At 36.4% G+C, this 19,088-nt stretch overlaps 1 protein-coding gene across 16 annotated transcripts in view; it reads right to left on the bottom strand.

The window, feature by feature from the left end:
• Nucleotides 1-19,088, bottom strand: part of MPDZ (multiple PDZ domain crumbs cell polarity complex component) — a 103,484-nt gene that overhangs the window by 63,837 nt on the left and 20,559 nt on the right. For 14 of the 16 annotated variants that reach the window (XM_058826112.1, XM_058826111.1, XM_058826116.1 and 11 more), the window contains 7 exons: nucleotides 12,986-13,207; nucleotides 11,893-12,032; nucleotides 9,704-9,917; nucleotides 7,661-7,789; nucleotides 6,518-6,721; nucleotides 3,690-3,804; nucleotides 1,261-1,349 (listed from right to left, as the gene is read on the bottom strand). In XM_058826112.1, the coding sequence (XP_058682095.1) occupies nucleotides 1,261-1,349; nucleotides 3,690-3,804; nucleotides 6,518-6,721; nucleotides 7,661-7,789; nucleotides 9,704-9,917; nucleotides 11,893-12,032; nucleotides 12,986-13,207 (1,113 nt within the window). The remainder of the gene's footprint in view (nucleotides 1-1,260; nucleotides 1,350-3,689; nucleotides 3,805-6,517; nucleotides 6,722-7,660; nucleotides 7,790-9,703; nucleotides 9,918-11,892; nucleotides 12,033-12,985; nucleotides 13,208-19,088) is intronic. The other 2 variants (XM_058826121.1, XM_058826124.1) reach the window with 2 other exon arrangements.

Genomic DNA, 19,088 nt, shown 5'->3' with positions numbered 1-19,088 from the left:
CTGGAGAGAGTAGAGTTAAGGAGAGGCACATCAATCCACTGTGGCAGAAAGACCTACAGTCATTCTGAGGTCAAATAAACTTAGATACAGAGAAATCAACTAATGAACACTGTGAAGTCCAATTTCCAAACAGAACACTTTTGCAACCAATCATATGTTATTGCTGGTTCATAATTTTAATAGTTTAAACTATAAAATTTTGGTCTCTTCTGTTCGAAAATACTTGATTATCTAATTAACTTAGTTTTTTTTCTGAAATTCAAAACTTTGGCATTTCTCAATTCTATCCCATTATCCCTAGCACCCGCCACATATTATTCTTGTTCTCCCTGCAAACTCCATAATATCCTATTATTTCTCCATCTACCCCACAGTGCCTTAAATTTCTCAAATACTTCTTACAATACTATGCTCTTTGACTCCTGTATTTGTTTCTGCCTATCTACACAAAACACATACTTCATTATTTTAAGTCCTCCTAAATGAAGACTGAATCCCCTGGATCCTCAGTCATTTGTTGTCCTTCTATGAAATTATTCTAAACGTAAAATAACTAAAAATCAGGTAGGGCTATTTAATTTTTCCTCCACACTTAAACCATATTTTAAAAATGTTTTTTTTTTTCTTCTGTGTCTGAGATCACTCAAATAATTTTCTCTTTCTGCATCTGCAGTAGAAAAAGAAAACTGGAAAAATCTGTTTGAGCTGTTTGTACTCAGAATGTAAATCATTAAAAGCGAGATATGTATTTCCACAAACAAACGTGCAGGCACTTCTGGAGAGAGATCATAACCTGTTCTTAGTGCTATCTTCACACAAATGCAAGGACAGATCTGTGAGCAACACAAAAATGCACTCCCTGCATTCAGGATCTGATTTCCACCACAAACCAACAGTTTATGGATGAAACTATGGTCTTCTTTCTCTGAACACCTAAAATTTTATTGACACATTTTTAAAATCATTTTGAAAACAGTTGCCCAATTTGAATCAAATTTTGAAATTTCACACTTACTAACCTCCTACAGATAAATAATGATATACTCTCACATACAATAGTTTTTTTTTAAGAAATATAATAATAAGTTACATGCTGGTAGCATAATCAAAAAGCATGTGATGAGATACTCTGTCAGAAAAGGACTCAGAACTTCAACACTGATCCCAAGTATTTTAAACTAGTACTACATGAGCATTTCTTCGCGACATAAGAAGCAGTCTTGTAGACAAGCAATCTCCCTTCTTCCTGTGTTTACTTACAACTATAATTTGATCTCCCACATGGATTCTGCCGTCATGTTCAACAGCACTGCCTTTTGTAATGCTTTTCACAAAGATACCAGAAGGTTCTGGGATGAAAAAAAGGGGAAAATTAATTTAACTGATTTCTTAAGAAACTATTTGCAATGCAACTAAAGGCACCAGTCAAAGCAGGGAAAAAAAACCCCAAAAACAACCAAAATAACACAATCTCTAAGTAAGATAATAATAAAGATAATCATAAAGAAAGCAATAATGTAAGAAAAATGTATCTATTATTATCATCTTAAAGAATGAGCAAGATTAATGTCTGCTTGCATTGGATCAATTTCATTCAAAACCTTAAAATGCCAAATTCACAATTCTTGATGAAAAACAAGAAATAGTCTAACTTATTTTTATCTAAATGTTGAAACCAACATAGACAAAAACATAGGTCTGACTTTTGCCAGACCTGGACAGAAAATTCAGCTTGAGTACACTAATCTGGTAATTTCTGAATTGTCTATGTACTTAATAACAACTTAAGAAAATCCATGTTTGGATTGCTAAATTGAGAAAATGAGAAGCAAACTTAAAAACTACAACTTACGTTTTAACCAGTTTTTAACTGCAGTATTCAGTATTTGATAAAAAGGTAACAAAGTTTTAAAAACCCCAACAAAAAAAACTAAATTAAACAAAATAACCTCCCATCAAACAAACATTTTAGTTACTCACTAGTTACTAGTTACTATCTTTGAATCAGAAGGAAATATAGAGGAAACACCTACAGAAGGATATTTTACTAAAAAAACATTTCAGGAAAAACACACTTGCCTTTGAAATAAATTCAACAGCTCAATAAAGTGAAAATATATGGAGTTCCTACATGCACATTTTGTACAGCTTACATGAAATCAGGAAAAATAATAGCATAAATTGGCATGAAACAACTCTGATGGTCTCAGGCCTGTAACACTGGTGTCAGAAATCTTAACAACATCTACTTTCTCTCAACAAATGTTCTCACTCTGTTAAATGAATATGTTTGATTGAAGGTAATCCACTACAAAATGCATTTTGAAAGCTATCACAGTCTTTGAAGATTTCAAGCTAATTTTGTACTGGCCCTCAATATGACAAAAATTGTGAGGAAGGAGGGTTAATGACTCAATTCAGCTTAGGAAAAATAAGATTACATATATATTCCAGTCACCTTATCAAAAACTCCCTCTTTTCCTATATCTATATCTATCTATCTATCTATATCTCTCTCTCTATATATATATATATTATTTTTTTGGGGGTGGCGGGGGGTAGGGAGAAGGGTGAACTGGGTTTTTTTTATTTGCCCAGGTTTTGTGCATAATTAAATAGCTGGTCCTCCTAACTTCAAAGCATGGTATTTGTTGTCCAAGTAGTTTTATTGCTGCTTCTTTGACAGGAAAGTTGTTCTATAACTGTTATGTCACAAAATTGAGTTACCTAATTAGTTCCTGAGGCAAGAATATTCTCTAACATAGTTACAGGAAGCACAGTAATTTCAAACTGAAGACTAGTGATACCCAAACACTAAATCAGTTAAAATATGCTCTCAGATTTATACATGTTCTACATCTTAGTTTTGAAGATTCAACTGGAAGCTGCTAAAAAGTGGACTTGCACAAACTGTGCCTGTCTGGTCCTGTGGAAGTCCAGTTTTTTCTCATCCAAAAACTAATAGCTGTAAACTGCCAAAAAACATGGAAAGTATCTATCTGTACTTTTTTTGAACAACATACACATGGATACAAGTCAAACAAACAGCTCTTTGAGAAGCTTTATGACACATTCAAGAGACATCCCTTCCTCGCAATATTCAATTTGCCAAATTTCCCCTAAAGAGGAGTTCTGAATTACTCTTGTGAAAAATATAGTGGAAATTACAAAGTAAAAATAAGTAACTGTTCATTAACATTTCTGGATTTATTTATTTAAATAAACTCATTTACTGTCTGCCACAGCCCACAGGTGAAGAAACATTTATTATATCCAGAAGTCATCAAAGAAGTCATGAAAGCAGCATTATACACATTGTTTAAAAATTAATAACAATCTCTTAAGACTACTCAGAATGCTACTGTGTTGCCTTGTAAGAAGGCTACTTCTAAGAAAAAGGGATCAACCTATTTTGCCATTGATTTTCAAAAACACGTAAACACAAGTTTAGCCAAAAGCAAAGATAAAAACTGATTTAAAAATACTGAGGTAGGATTTTATAATATCAATTTTACTCTGAAAATCCTTCTTACAAAAGGAAACCAATTATTTTCTCTTTACATATTTCAAACAGATTTTATATGGTTAAGGATTCTTTTAAGAGAAGCTATACCAAGATTAAGTCTTTGATGCATATATACCATAGTATGCAATAGACTGCATAATAAAGTGCAGGAATCAACAATTACCTGATGTCTTGTCTCCAATGTAACCTGCAATAGTTATTCCTAAACCCTGGTTGTTTTTAGTGAGTTCAACATTGAATTTCTCCCCATCTTCACAGCTATCAACAGAAGCATTATCCTAAAAAGAAAAGGGGGATTAGAAATGAAGCTTTCCTTTTCTAAAGATTCACAACATTCTTTAATGTCAGTAACACATAAAATTAGATACAAACACAAAAAAGGAAGCATGAAATTTGCTTCTGTTCTGTTCATCAGAGAAGCAAGAAACAGCATTCCTCACGGTAAACAAATGCAGGGCAGGTCATGTCCTCACCCCACTACTCTAACATATCAAATCATTATTTAAAGACCAAAATGACTGGTGAAAGTTGTACAAATTGAACAACGAAATTCGTGTACAGTAAGTTATATACATACATATATATATATACATATATATATACATGAATATGTAGCTTGCTGCCTTTCTGGAACTTCTTCAGAACTAACTTTAGATTGGTGTGTTATCAAAAACAAGAAAAAGAACCCCCAAATTGTATTTTTCATTCTATTTCTAAATTTCTAAGTCTAAATTTCGGCTCATTAACTACAGGTATCCTTTTAAAACTTGCAAGTTTAAAATATGCTAAAAGCTATCACTTAGGTAATTATATTTCTTACACTTGAAATGCTTAAAATTTTTGTTTTAGCACATAGCAATTATACTTCCAGCTAGCTAAATAATTACAATCTTCATTAATACCTGCTATAACTCTGGGAACTTCAGTAACAACAGATTTTGGCGCTATTTAATTACTTGTTATTAATGAAAGTGGAACACATATTAAAATCCTATTTTAACAATAAAGTGTTTGTATTAAAAGTTTTTATTCTGTCCCTTCTGCATGCCAATGGAGACTATTTTTTTTTTTTTAAGAGCCAATATGGCAACCAGGCAGATACTAACTAAACCCAGTTTAAATAGGTAAGTATGTGCCAAAAAGGACTTCAAGAGAGTTATCATGCTACTTGCCAGAAGAGAATCAGACTTGAGCTCTTTATCCAAGCAACTCCACCAGAAACCAAATTAAACACAAGAAAAATAAATGTTTAATACATTCACCATCTCTCTGATTGAAAATACAGGATTATTTTGGCTACAGGTAATGCCATTAAAAAAAGATCCAATTCCTATAGCCTCATGAATTTTTACAGAATAGGCATCTGCAGGTAACAGGACAAGAACTGCCATTTTGCAAAGCCATTCTGGTCTAGTTTTAAAAGCATCATGAAGTTTAAGAGCATTTATCCACACTGTATCAGATAGGAAGAAACAAAAAAATTAAACTGTTTGAATCATCATCTTCACTTCAGACCCAAATCAATGAGTTTTACATGACTGTTAACAGGGTGCTTTTTCCAAGAATGTGACTTTGTGGAGACAGGAGCAGTTTAAAAATAGCCTGCCTCCTGCCAGGGAAGAAGCACCGGGAAAGAGGTATTGAGAAGTATGGAAATTGGGAAGGTGGCAAAAACCTTAAATTGCACCCCTTTGCTGCTTTGAGCTATTTTGTAAGTACTAGAAACCATATATATTCTGTAGCTGCAGATACATCTTTTAACATTGCATCACATAACCTCAAAAAGGTGAATACTGCAGAAATATACACATATTAAATTATCAAATTCAGCTTTTATTTTGAGAGATGCATTTCAGACAAGCAATACTAGGGCTAAACATCAATCTCTCTATCTAAAATGCAGAAAGGTTTTACATCTCTGAGTGCTGTAAAGACACAAATGTACCAGTTTGTCTCTCATCTTCAATGCTCAGAAGCCTCTGTGTCAAGATTAGCTTTCTTTGCTTTATAGCCACTAAACAAGGGATGAATATATGTTAGGCTTTCACAGATATCACTACAGTGGACAGAGACAAAATGATGGTATCACCATCATAAATTGTTACATAACATCAACGGCAAAGACCTCTTCTGATGTGACTTGTCTCAAATCTACATTGCAAATGAAGAAAATGTCTAGAAAAACAACAGGGAAAAGTAAAACAAAAAATTCTATCCAGGGGTAGGCCCCAACCTTTTCTTCTCCTTTTCTTCTCCTTTTCTTCTCTCATTAATTTACTTCATATATTAACATTTAAATGTACCTAGCCATAGCCACGTCTGGCAAAACAGTATTGATTCTGACTCACATGAAACCAGACTGTTACAAAGATGCAAATTATCTGTTTTATAGAGATTTTGAGTTGACAAGTCATGATAATATTTACAGCATTTTTTAAGTGGCTGACAGTTATAGAGAAGTAACAATACAAAGTACGATCATCAGCAGGGGAGTAAGGGCAGCAGTTGGCTTACTTTTTTTAGAAAACATCTAGCAAATGAGCAATGACAGGTGATGTAAGAAACGATTAGCATCTGTGTGCTGGTGCAGGGAGAAAAGTTCTGATGAGCAGATGAAATTATTCGGAAAGAAAAAGGGCAGGCAGACAGAGAAAAGCTGAAGAGTCATTAGTAATAGTTCTGTCCTGAAGAAAAGACTGCATTGTTTCAGGTTTCCCAATATAATAACATACCCCTATAAGTAACCCAGAACAAGTTGTTAATCAGATTATATTTATGGAAGTCCTAAACCTTAATCCCAAAAGTCTTCAAGAACACAGTCCCTTGCACCATGGACTCATTAGATTCAAATTCTCCCAGACTGTCAGATGAGAATAGTGCTACTGGGAAAGAAAACCCATGCTTTTGAGAACCTAAATACAGAAGACATTCAAATAGCAGTTAAAAAGAAAAGAAGTTTGCAATGAGTTACATATGTTCACTGTTGCTTACCTGTTTCTCTGGTGTAGAGGTGGGTACTGGTGTACCTGGAGGAACTGCTGGTAGAAGTGACTCCTCAACAGGACCTCTTGCAATTACCAGTTTCACTCTATTTCCACACTGCCTTAGAACTTGTGCCACCTGCTCACTGCTCATTCCAGCTAGGTCTGTATCACCAATTTTCAAGATGTGATCTCCACTACACAGTCTTCCATGCTGATGGAAAAATAATGAAAAAATGGCATTTGTCCCATGTACCACACAATTAGAAAAAAAACCACATAGCTTTAGTCACTTCTAAGACATATGAATCAGGTAGCATTTTTTGGATATCAAGTCAATATCCTAATAACATGGAGAAAAAAAGAAGGAAATTAATTTCTCTCTTCCTGTGATCCAGCTATCTAAATTGCTTTACACTGGTTTAATCTCTTACTGATTTACCTTTGATTAATATAAAAGCTTCACGGTAATTTAGGCTATATGATGAGTGTTACAGAGACAGGTTTGTAAAAGGATCTACGTGTTCAGGGAAAAGAGGACAGCAGTAAATTCTGTCCATTCACCTCCAGGCCCTGTTATCAGGCCACTACTGCTATTGTTGGAAGACTGACCAGTCTCTGTGTCTATTCAATCCTTGACCATCATTAATGCAGCACTAGGTACCTGTCCAATGAACAAGCTTGAAATGAGCTGTGATAACCAAATTCAATTCACATGAGCCCTTCAGGCAAGAGCAGAGCTTGTGTCTTGAAGCAGACGTGAAGCCACATACTTGCTTCAAGCTTCAGTAAGCTCAGCAGAGAAAAGCAGATGCTCTTAGCTTTTAGACACAGCAAGTCAATCTTTGGAGTCCCCATCACCCCTGATTACAACCAGTACATTCGTGAAAGAATTAAGACTCTAAATGCACAAAACATATAAAATGTTATAGATTTGAAAATGTGATTTAGAGCCTAATCCATCTTGACCATCCAAATGCAGAGACTTCTGCACTAAACACATGTTTAAACACAGAGAGGAAAAATTTCAGTAATCACTATTTAATTTTTCAGATTTATTCCGATTAAAGCTACCACTATTTGGTCTGCTAATAAAAGTAAAGAGTAACTTCACACCTTAGTGAACAGTAACAGAGAAATAGGTTGAATTTACCTGATCAGCCACTCCTCCTGGAAGGATGGTTTTAACAATCACTCCAGTTGACTTTCCTCCCACTATCCCAAATCCCAGACCTGAGCCATCGTTCACCAGCTCTATGGTCTCCACATGCTGCCAGTGAACCTAAAAGGAATAAATATAAGCTTGCAAATTATGAAAAACATAGAATCATAGAACTGTTCAGGTGTAAAAAGACCTTTAAGATTATCAAGTCAAACTACTAATATATGAATAAGAATTTTCAAGTTATTTTCTCTTATTTCTTGAGTGTGGTTGAGTGTGTTTTTAATAATGTAATTTGAGGAAGACAGACATATAGTACCTCTTTAACAATTACTATTAGGTGTGATATTACATAATATTTAATCAGAAAATTACTAATTCTAAGTACTTCTCTGGTACAAACCAGAGTGGGGTAATGGGTCAGACTTTTCAAGGACTTGTCAAATGAATTTAGGCAGCAGCCTAGGGCTGCCCACCTTCATGCCCCTTTCCAGTCAGTAAATACTGCTGCTAGAAAACCACACAGAACTGGAAATTAAAATTTTCAGATAAGTACACGTTTGCATCAGCCATTATAACAAAACACAGTAGAAGGAAAAATCCCAATTCAGTATTTTTAAGGCTGAAAGCAAACCCAAATACTGTGAGGCAGGTAGTAGCAGAATTACCCCTGTAATAAAGTTTTCTGATGGCAACAGCACTAGAATGAAGTCACCATTATGACACACTTTGTGTTCTGACAGGACCAAAACTTTTCTGAAAGAAAGACAAATCCTAGCTCACTCGCATGGAGCACTACTCGAAGGGACAGCTGGAAGCCGATGGTATTCTTTCTCCTAAAGAACTCACACAGAAAACTCATCCGAAATTTAAAACACCAGGTATAATCTTGAAATAAACTTTTTTTTTTTTAAATAATCAAGGTATTGCAAACTCAAAGCCCTGTGGTACATGTTTGGAAATCCAGTTTTAAAATAAAATCAGTATGACAAAGAAAAGCCTGAAAGAAAAAGAACGGCTCCTAGTATGTTGCATTTGAAAGCAGAGAGAACAAGAGAATTGGGAAAGGAACATTAAAAAAAACAAAAGACGCTATGGAATGTTTGTAAGGACCATCTTTTCAAGCAAGGGAAGCTGTTCAGTTAACACAGAGGCAATCACATAGAAAAATAAGTTTGTCACAGCAATAGTGTAAGAGAGCAAGCTTCTCCTGTGTGCTGGCGGGAGAAGTCAGGTTAGTCAGCTGCATTCCTGCACACAGATAAAAGGAATAATTCTGACATTCCTTCAGTAAAGGTTTTATGCTAATGATTAAAAAACCTCTAAAACAGTTCCTTTTTTGAGACTGATTGCTCTCTATATTTCTGGTGGTTGATTCCCTTAAAGAAGGGCTATAGATGACTCAACAGTAAAACCTCCAGAAACCAAATATACAGTTTCATCGCAGTCATTACATGAGTAAGATAAGGGGAAGAGAAATTACAGTTAGTATCACCATCTTTATGAACTGTGTTGTCTACACCTAGATGTGCAAAAGCTCTCATAAGAAAGGAATTGTAGCAGAGCTGCTTTTTGGGGACTCCTTAAGTGCATCTTTTAACTTTACTGGAGCTCCCACACTAACAGACAACAGAGAAACAAACACAAAAACACTCATCCAGCTGGTGATGCAGGTCAGATTACAATGCCTCAAGAAATTGCTTGCTGAAGCAAAAGGCAAAGAAAAAACTATCCTGTTTACTGCAACTTCAAAATAAACCTTCATCAAGTAAGGTAAACATGCTGTATTTGCACTTGTGGATACAGATAATTTGGCAGATGGGAGCAAGGAATGCATCCAAGATGAAGATTTTTTCCCCAGCAAGCCTGAATATCTTCTACTCTTTGTAGGGGAAAGGTACAATGAAGATAAATTGAAGAAAAACCTCAAGAACTGTGAAAAAATGTACATACAAAAAAATTACTCAAAAGAGTGTATGCAGTAAGTACATGTATGTCCAGAACTGAATACACAGATGTTTGGGCTGTACTCACCGGGTTGGAATGGGCTGAAACAGTGCTAGCAGCAGATGGAGACCGGGAAACCACAGGACTGATGAGCTGAGGAAAAGTGCCTCTAGCCACAACTAGCTGGACATTATCTTTTGCTTTCTGCAAAATGCTGATAGCCTGTTGATGTGTAATTGTCTGATCAAGGGCTTGTCCGTTAATAGCAAGGATTTGATCTGCTTCCTTCAGCTTTCCATCTCTGTCACATAGGTGTAAACAGGAAGGGAGATAAAAAATAAACAAATAAGAAAAATCAAGGAAACATTGCCACTGAAAGCGCAATATTTTGACAACTCTCCAGGATTTTTAATAACCTGGCCTCTATTCCCCACCCCCTCCTCCTTTTTTAATTCCCCCCTGCAGTCTTGCTGAAAGGAGCTGATGTGGAATCCTGGTGATCGCTCCCTTTGAAGCTAATTCCACTGCTATTTTCCCCTGGCTACTACCCCCTATCCAGTGTTTTTCTCCCTGAACCCCCATGCGAGACTAAGCATATTAATCTCAGTTGCTCCCAACCACAGCCTGGGAACTTATGTTTATCCTTGAATTTGAGCCTCTTGCTTTACAGACTAAATGCTCCACTTTGTTCAATGCAATCATTCTGAATATTCATCAAACCATGGGGTGGAACACACTTTCACCAATATGTTACAGAAACAAACTTTGTTTTGCTGAAATATAAATAATAAATAAAAAAGAGGACAAAGAAATAAAGAAATCAAACAAAAATGGTAAAACAGACTCTTTTATACAAGAGGGAAAAAAAGCTCTGAACAAATTAAAAAAACCTCTTCACTTTCTGACAAAGGAAACGTTACTGTAAAATTACATACTGAGTCCTTCCTCAGATTTGCTCCAAAGCAAATGTATGAAGTCTACACAGTTGAATTACCCTCTCTTTTCTCCACCATTTCTCTGCATCCCAAAGTGACAATGCTTCGATAACAAAGAGCAGCAAGGATCTCTATTACAGCAACCTTTGTAAGCACCTACACTGTAGAAACCCAGGTAGAACACTCAGGAAAAAATCTATTTTGCTTCAACTTATTGTATTTAATTTGTGAATTTGAACTGTTTTTCAGAGTGCTCTCAAAGACTTAATACTGCCAGAGCCTTTCTCATTTATAAGCCCTGTAACAGTTGCTGAACGTTGTTTTTCTTGACAGTAAATCAGGCAGGGCTTGATTCAGTAGATAGGTCTCATCTCCAAGCAGTAAGTGTCAAATGGGAAGGAAACAAACAAACAGAAAAGAAACAAAACAAAACTCACCTAAACCAAACCAAACCCAAACGAAAATAGAAGTGGAAATTAGGCAAATTAAAAAATGCTGTAGAGATATAAATCATGCCACATTTTCTAAGTGGTTAACTACAATTTACTCTGTATACCACGTTCTTGTCTCTTTTGCCCATGTTCTTATTAGACTTAGAGTGTTCAGATCACAAACAATCCAAAAATAGCTCCCTAAAACACAGTGTGAAACAGCACCAGTGCAACTCAGTCTCTCCATACAACATACGGAGTACTTCACAAAGCAGTTTGGGCCAGGGTCCTGAGTAGCGACACACCTTACCAGCCTGCAGCGAAACACTGCTGCAGCCATTTACCACTGAGTTTGTGTGCTTCCTCAGGCACTTTTCTCAACATTACCTGTGGAATCCAAGTATAAGTCTAAAGCATACTTTCAGCAAGCCATTATTATTGCTAAACTTATGTAATACCAGCTGAGTATTTCTGTGAATATCCCTGACTTTAGATCAAGACTTGCCTGACTTCAAATCTTGTTTTCACAGCTGCTCAATAGAACTCTACCTAATAAATAAGACTGCTAGATACAGATGACTTTTTTTCAGCAAATGGTTCTTCAGAGCATTCAACAATGACAAAATATTTCAGTTTTAAAAGACATGACACAGAACAGTAGCTTTGTCTTTTTTCCTATTTAAAAACCCAAGGGAAATGTCATTTGTAGTTTCTATGAATTAAGAACAGTTCATACCATACCTGTTCTAACATTATGTAAGTTGTGGCAAGCAATTTTACATCTGCAATGACACTCAGAATATGAAGAGAGAAACATGCCCTTGTACCACAAAAATAACAGCAGCAACATAACTGTGTTACTGAGTCACATTAACACTTGGTATAGTAAAATATTCAGTAGTAATATTACCTGTGTGCCACACTTCCCTCCTGGATTTCTTGCACAAATATTCCTAGTTCTCCCCTGTTTTCACTCTTGAGTCCCACAACACTGAAGCCCAGACCACCACTTAGAGGTTTGATAAGGTCAATTGTCTCAACAAGACGACCCTGTTCAGCAGAAGTTAAAAAAAAGGGTACAAATGTTAAAAGGTTTAAAATGAACAAAGGTTAAAAATGTTGAAAAGCAGTAATAATAAATTTGGCAAACAACTTGAAAATTAATCTGTAATGACAACTATAGCTGGACAAGACTATATAAGCTACTAACTGAAACATAGTTGCTCATTTCCAATTTCTTGCTATCATACAGAAAATATTAAGAAATAAATATTATTACAGCCAAGAAGAGGAAATCAGGGAACAAAAGTTAAATATACGGAATTTTGGTTTAGTAGTGACTGAAGTAGGATGTATATCTATTTTAGAGGGTACAGGACAACTTTCAAGCAAATCCAGAAAAAGGGTGAATTTCAGAAAGATGGAAAAAAAGTTGGATTATGCAAAAAGGCTCTCCTGAATACCATTAGACTTCTCCTACCCTGCTCTATTACAGATTAAATAGATCATATTCTAGAATATATGCCTGGGCATTCCCAGGTACAGCCACTGAAGGGACTCATGCACCATTTCTGCCTACTACAGGAAAGCAGTAAAATTACAGAACAGTGCACAGCAAGGTCATTCCATTTTTTTTCCAAGAAAGTTGTAGAACTAGCTTTCATTAATTATGCATACAAAAGCATGCTCTAACAAAGTATCTCCCTCATGCATAGAGCAGTAGCTAGGCACAATGAGCATGGAAAAATAACAGCATACTGATCTATAATACACGGACAATGGCCAGCTAAGGAACAGCAGCTAATGAGTGACTATGTCAGGGCTAGTTTTTCAACTGCCTTCTCATTTACTAATTGTTTCTCAAAATGAAAGGTTGCTTTTCTTTTATACAGTAAGTGGAATTGTAGTTTGTGTAGCAACTCAATTGCTTTTAAATATAAATATATCTTAGTCTTCATATAATCAGTAATGCATATTTTGTGGTTATTGTATGACAGGGTTACCTGGGACATGTTTCTGATCAGCTGCTCAAAGTCATCACTAGAAAATTTCCCATTAATCTGAGGAGTAATGGATCTCATTGATGCCTCTAACACATCAGCTGGGCTACCATTCTGCTGAGCCAACAAATATGACTCATTAAGTGGCAAGGACCCCATGTTCACACCATGATGGAGAAGCTGAGGGAATTCACCACTGGAATGTATGGAAGGTGTAATATTTACCTGTAAAAGATTGAAGGAACATGGATTTATAGATACAGCAGAAAACTTCTCATTAGGTAAGAACATTATCATATGCCAGCTGATCATTATAAGTATCTGAAATTCCAATTTGCAATTTTAAACACACATTTTAAGATGAAAATTAACCTTCAATATTTATACCCAATGTAAAATTGTGAACTACAAGTATAAAACACTAAATAAATTGATTAAAACAACCTAAAATTATTTTCCATACTCTCTCTAAAATTCACTTTTCCTATCACCACAACATCTTGAAGTATTCCATCACTATGTTAGAGGTAAAAAAGAACAATTTTTTTCTACAGGACCAGTAATTAAGGAAAAAAAAACAAATACAAAAAGCAAAGAAACAAAAAAAACCAACCAAAACGAAAAAAAATGTTATCAGTTATTTTACAATAAAAAGAAAAGTATGCACATATTGATGAAAAAATAAGTAAATCTCACAGCTACACAGAGAATTTCACTGGTTATGGTTTCTGCATAACTGTGTACTACAGCAAGCAATGTGACTATCTGCATGAGCTAGGATTAAATACAAGATTACTGAACAAGTCTAAAACCACTAGGCTGATCTGAATACGTTTACACAGCCAGACTTTACAATCCACTTTTCTTAGAACAGAAAAGAAAGTAAGAAAATCCTCTGTTTTGCACAGCCACAATAGATCACCTCTTTTCAAGCAGATCTGTGCCAACCAATCTAACGAATGGCTGCTGGTGATATAAAGCTCAGGTAAAGCAGAAACCTTAATTTATCTTCTGTCCCACTTGCCTGCTGACTGTTAATTGGTACCGCTTTACTCCAGACAAATTTGCTTCCCACTTGCCTTGTACACTATTATATTGCAATTTCAAACACTTTTCCCTTTTTTACAATGCACACTTTCTAACATTCTGCATCACAATACAGAAACCTAAGGCTCCCCTTCCTTAAAGTCATATTTTAAACTTCAAGTACCAATAAAAATTTCAAAACAGTAGATATATCCTAAAATGTCTACTGCACCAGTCTCAATTGTTCAAGCATGTTACATCTATTAGGTTTATCATATCAGTCCTCCAACAGTCCAGTTATACAATACAACTCCATCATACAATTCCATCTCATCTGAGTGTTTTAGAAAAATGCAATAAAACAAACATAATTTGTTGAACAACTTATGTGGCTGGGAGGTCCTCAAGTTAAAGAAAAAATACCACAAGGCAGCATTAGAAAAAAAGAGTTCTCAACAGCATTTCCAAGCCTGTTCTGACATAAAAAAACTGTAAAGAAGAAAATATGGATGTCTGGAACTCAGTGATTTTTATATCACACTGATAATGTTCTTTATCTGTACTTGTGAGGAATCATTTGGGTTATGTTTCAAACAAATTGCAACACCTAAAATGCGCACATATGCACTTGCTTTAACCACATACATTTGTGTTGGCAAGCTGGTAAGGCAAAGGAAGACAAGCTTTATTTCACAGTTCATTTCATAGAACAACACCCAGAGACATAATCGAATTCTGCCCTTCTGAGAATTTAAGACTCCCCCTTACATTATATGAATGGATTTGAAACTAGTAAGGTCTGTGACATGCTACCTACCTAAGGTAATATAACAGGCTAATTCACTTCCACCTTCATAATACTGTCCATTTAAAAACTCTAAAACTGAATTTACTCAATTATGTGTTTTATTTCTTATTCTCCTCCACCTTCAAATCTTCTTATAGAGCCTGTTCTGCTTCTTCTCACAAAAAATGGTCATTGGTGAAATCATTAACCCTAGGAGTATCTAACATTACTGCAATTAACCATTCTTAACTGGTTATACTAAAAATATTTTTACATTTCTACAAGCAATATAAAGCAGCCTGAGAATATGAGATGCATACCTGAACTAGGTTTCATGAGCACCAAAAGACCACAGTATACAGGTACAATGTCACAAATGTTAGTAAGTCATAAATTCAAGCTCATTTTCTAAATTGCAGCGCTCACTGCAGAAAACAGCACTGAGCTACTCTTTCTGCTGAAGGTTACTATCCTCAGAGCACTCTTGGTCAAAGCAGTCCCTAGAGAATTAATCACCTGCTCTGGCAAAGCCAGGCAAAGTTAGCCTAAACAAAGAGCAGAATAGTACAAATAAAACCTACCAATTCTACCCAATGTCAATCACTGAGAACTCACTAAACTACTTTGATGGAGCTTTTGGAGTGGTAACTTCAAACTAAGCGAGACGGGCTCAGCAGCTGAGCATGGTAATGACATCAATGAGTATGATTACACCTCAAGAAAAATACATTAAATGCCTCCAATTTCATTTACCACCATTCTAACTGTATTATTCTGCCCTGGGGGTCTTTTACTGTGGTAGGAGTTTCTGGACATTGCATGTTTCAGGGTGGCAGAAGGGGAGAGTCATTGGTATTACTGATAGTCTTACAAAACCCAACTGTGTGTGAATTCCCCACTTTGAGTAGTCATTTTCTAAGACAAAAAAAAAAAAAAGACAAAAGAAGGAAAATTCTATAATAATGCTAAAAGCAAAATTTGAAACCATGTACAGAAAGCTAGAACACCTTTTCATTTACAAAGAATGAGCCATACAGGCAAAAAAGGAGAGAAACAGAATTTTATATTACAGAAACTGACTGTAATCCATTGCATTAAATTTATTCCATGTCATCACACAGTGTTTCAGACTGCTAACACAGAGACAATCCCAGTTTGTGGAAACTCTCTCTGCATAAAAAGCAGAGAGTCTTTCATGTAACTTTCATGTAACACTTCTTTACACACAAATGTGTAGGGAGCAAGTTGTACTAGAAAAGTTGTGCACAAAAATTGATGTCAAGCTACAGTTATTAAAATTATGGCAATTTTAGAATAGCATGAATGTTACTCTACTATTATAGTAGAATATATATTACTGTTCACAGTATGTTTGCATTATGATACTTTTTTTCTCTAATAACAATAAAAGACTTTCTGTATACGTAATCACCAAAGAAAAAATGGAACTACACATCAAAAATAAAAGTATGACACATTTCCCTTATGGATAGTATTACATGCCTAATCTGAACCCAAAATACTTCTTGTACCACTCAATCTTGTACTATGACTTAAGTGTGTTCTCCTAGTACTACTGAACAGTGGATTGACTGCTTTAGGCAGGTCATTGCACTGTTTGCAATGTTCTACGAGCAGAGAAGTTATAATGGCTGCTTTAACTTCCCCCTGAACATCTGCCCAGTGTCACCATGCTTTTCTGTACTCAAGTTTGAAGGACTTCTTCAAAAAAGATAAGGCAATGTCCTTAGGGAATTATGGTTTTCTCCCTGGTAGAGAATTTGCACATTCTCATGTTTTCACATTGTGTTTTCACTGACCAAGTCCTGTTCAAACTGGCAATATAGTGATCACTTTCTCTGTTTGCTTCATCCTTTCTCCATATTTTTGTGAGCTGGGGCATGACCTCTCTCATTTCTTCTGCCTTTCAGAGCAAAAGATGGAATTTTTTCATGTTCATATTAATGTTCTTCTAATACACATAACATAGTAACTATTCCACTCTTCTGAAAACACTGTATTTATTTGCATGATGGTTAAAATACCACTGAAAATAAATATTGCATACTACATATATTGCAGGAAAAGGAAAAAATAACCGTCCAATTCACACTAGATTAACTAGAACTTTAAAAGCTTCTCCTCAAAATTTCAAAATTTTTTGTAGCTGTACAACAGCACAGCTACAACACGGGACTGAACACAGTCACATCAAGAGCACCTGACAGCAACATCTCATTTTCATCACACTCTTTTAAACACTGTGGAGGAAGCCTCTGACAGGCTCCCTCCCTGGAGATCTGCCCCAAGATAAGACAAAACTGCCTAGTGTTATAAATCTGTATTGTGATATTGGCTTTCGCAAGTATTAAGATGAATATTATATGTTAAATACTTTTTAGCTATGTATGTACTTTTTTTTCTTGCTAACAAGTTTTAAGCTTAAAGGAATCTCCTAGGAAAAAAGCAAGGAAACCCCAGAGGGCAAAGACAGTGGGGCCCAAGCTGTTATCAAGAGAAGAACAATAGAGCCCAAGCTGTTATCAGGAAAAGATATGAAGCCCAGCTGCCCTCAAAGGAAGGATGAGGGGCCCAGACTGTTATCAACACTGACCATTTGCAGAAGAAAGGAAACCAAACTCAAAATAATGCTCATCAGCAAGAATAATGATGACCAGCAAAAATAGTGCTGAACACCAGAAATAAAAATCAAACAGAGCATGTTCTAAATAGGCGGAACCAGGGTGGGGACATGTTAAATACTTCTTGAAAAAAGTTTGAATATGCATCAAATCCTCACAGGAGGAGCTGATAAAAAGGATGTTCCCAAGATACCAGGTGTGTGCCTGGCAACCCGCCAGGGCACCCGGACGTTTTAACCCTTTGCTTTATTTCCTTTGTCTCCTAATTGTCTTTTTGTTTATATTAAACTTTTTATAATTTATTAAGTGAATCTCGTTTTTAACACTAGTCATGGTGACTAAGCTGTGGACCCCTTCCTGCTTCTGCCCCCCATGTTATCTCCCTGTTAACTATTGGTCATCTTATCCTGGTCTCAGACCACTGGCCCCTTTTTCAATTCTTCCCTTCCCGATAAAAACCCCGGCTTTTGCCCAGATCAGGAGTAGATCGTCATTGCTCCCCCTTCCCTGAAGCCTGCATTAAAGAACTCCTGTGGAACACCACATGGTCTCCTGTCTCTTGTCTATGTGTAGCTGGTGTAACCCATGAATGGAGCTGGCTGGGCTGATCTGAGCTGATCATGGCAAGATCAGAAATCACTTCTAAAACAGCTGATCACTTGAAGCCTCAGGCCAAGGTCCTAAGGGTTACCCCTGGCTGGAAACTGCCTGGAACTCCCCAGACAGCGGCTCCTTCCCGGGATGTCTATCTGGGATTGTTGCTGGCAGAGCTGAGGGTTGGACAGACCCTTAGACCCAGTCTCAACAGAGTGGTGCCTGAACTCTTGGCACGTTGTAACCTTGAAACCACCCGGGTCCTGGGACAGAGCATCATCCCGCAGAGCACAGCCTCAGAACTGAAGCACCGTTCAGATCCTCACCCCTCTGAAGACACCTTCTCTGTCATAGAGTATCCGACGAGGCAGTTCCAACACCTTTGCAGTCACCACCTGGGAGAAGAAACCCCAAGGACTGGAATAAAAGCCGAGCGCCCACTCAGCAGTTTTATTTTGACCCAACCAGCTGAGAGCTGTAAGTTAACCCAGCCTTTTTCTGCACACTACTTTATTTCCCTGGGCCTTTTTGGGTTTCTTTTCCTCTTTTTTCTGCTGGGCTGGGACCTGGACTACCAGTATGGTGTTAAAACTACAGAAGTTTCAGTGATCCCAACTGAGAGAGACCTATACTCCCAAATTCTACAAATCATATCTGCTAACAGTTTCTCTTTCTCTAAAGGAAATCTCTAAAACGAACCTAAAAGCATTTATTTACTGGATTTCTAAGCATTTTGTTAACTCTAACAGACAGTCTGTCTGTCTCAACTCTTCCTGGGACAGTGTAGGGATCAAAATCTATGTCTGTCAAGCTAACGGAGATCTTTCAGTTACACTTAAGGGTTTTATACCCTTATTTCACATTATAACTAAAACTGTAGAATAAAAACCCTTCTCACTTTTAAACCTCTTCTTCCAACCCCCATTGCTCTCATGTATCTTCTCTTCCCCCATACAATTGCAAATGACCCTGACGCTGACCTACAACCTGCAAAACCAGTTTTTCCACCTCGACCCCCTCCAGTCTGTCTCCCCACTCCCTCCAGGGCCAGCCTCTG

The sequence above is a fragment of the Poecile atricapillus genome, chromosome Z, assembly GCF_030490865.1.
Source record: "Poecile atricapillus isolate bPoeAtr1 chromosome Z, bPoeAtr1.hap1, whole genome shotgun sequence".
Taxonomy (NCBI): Eukaryota; Metazoa; Chordata; class Aves; order Passeriformes; family Paridae; genus Poecile; species Poecile atricapillus.
This window is presented reverse-complemented; position numbering and strand designations above follow the sequence as displayed.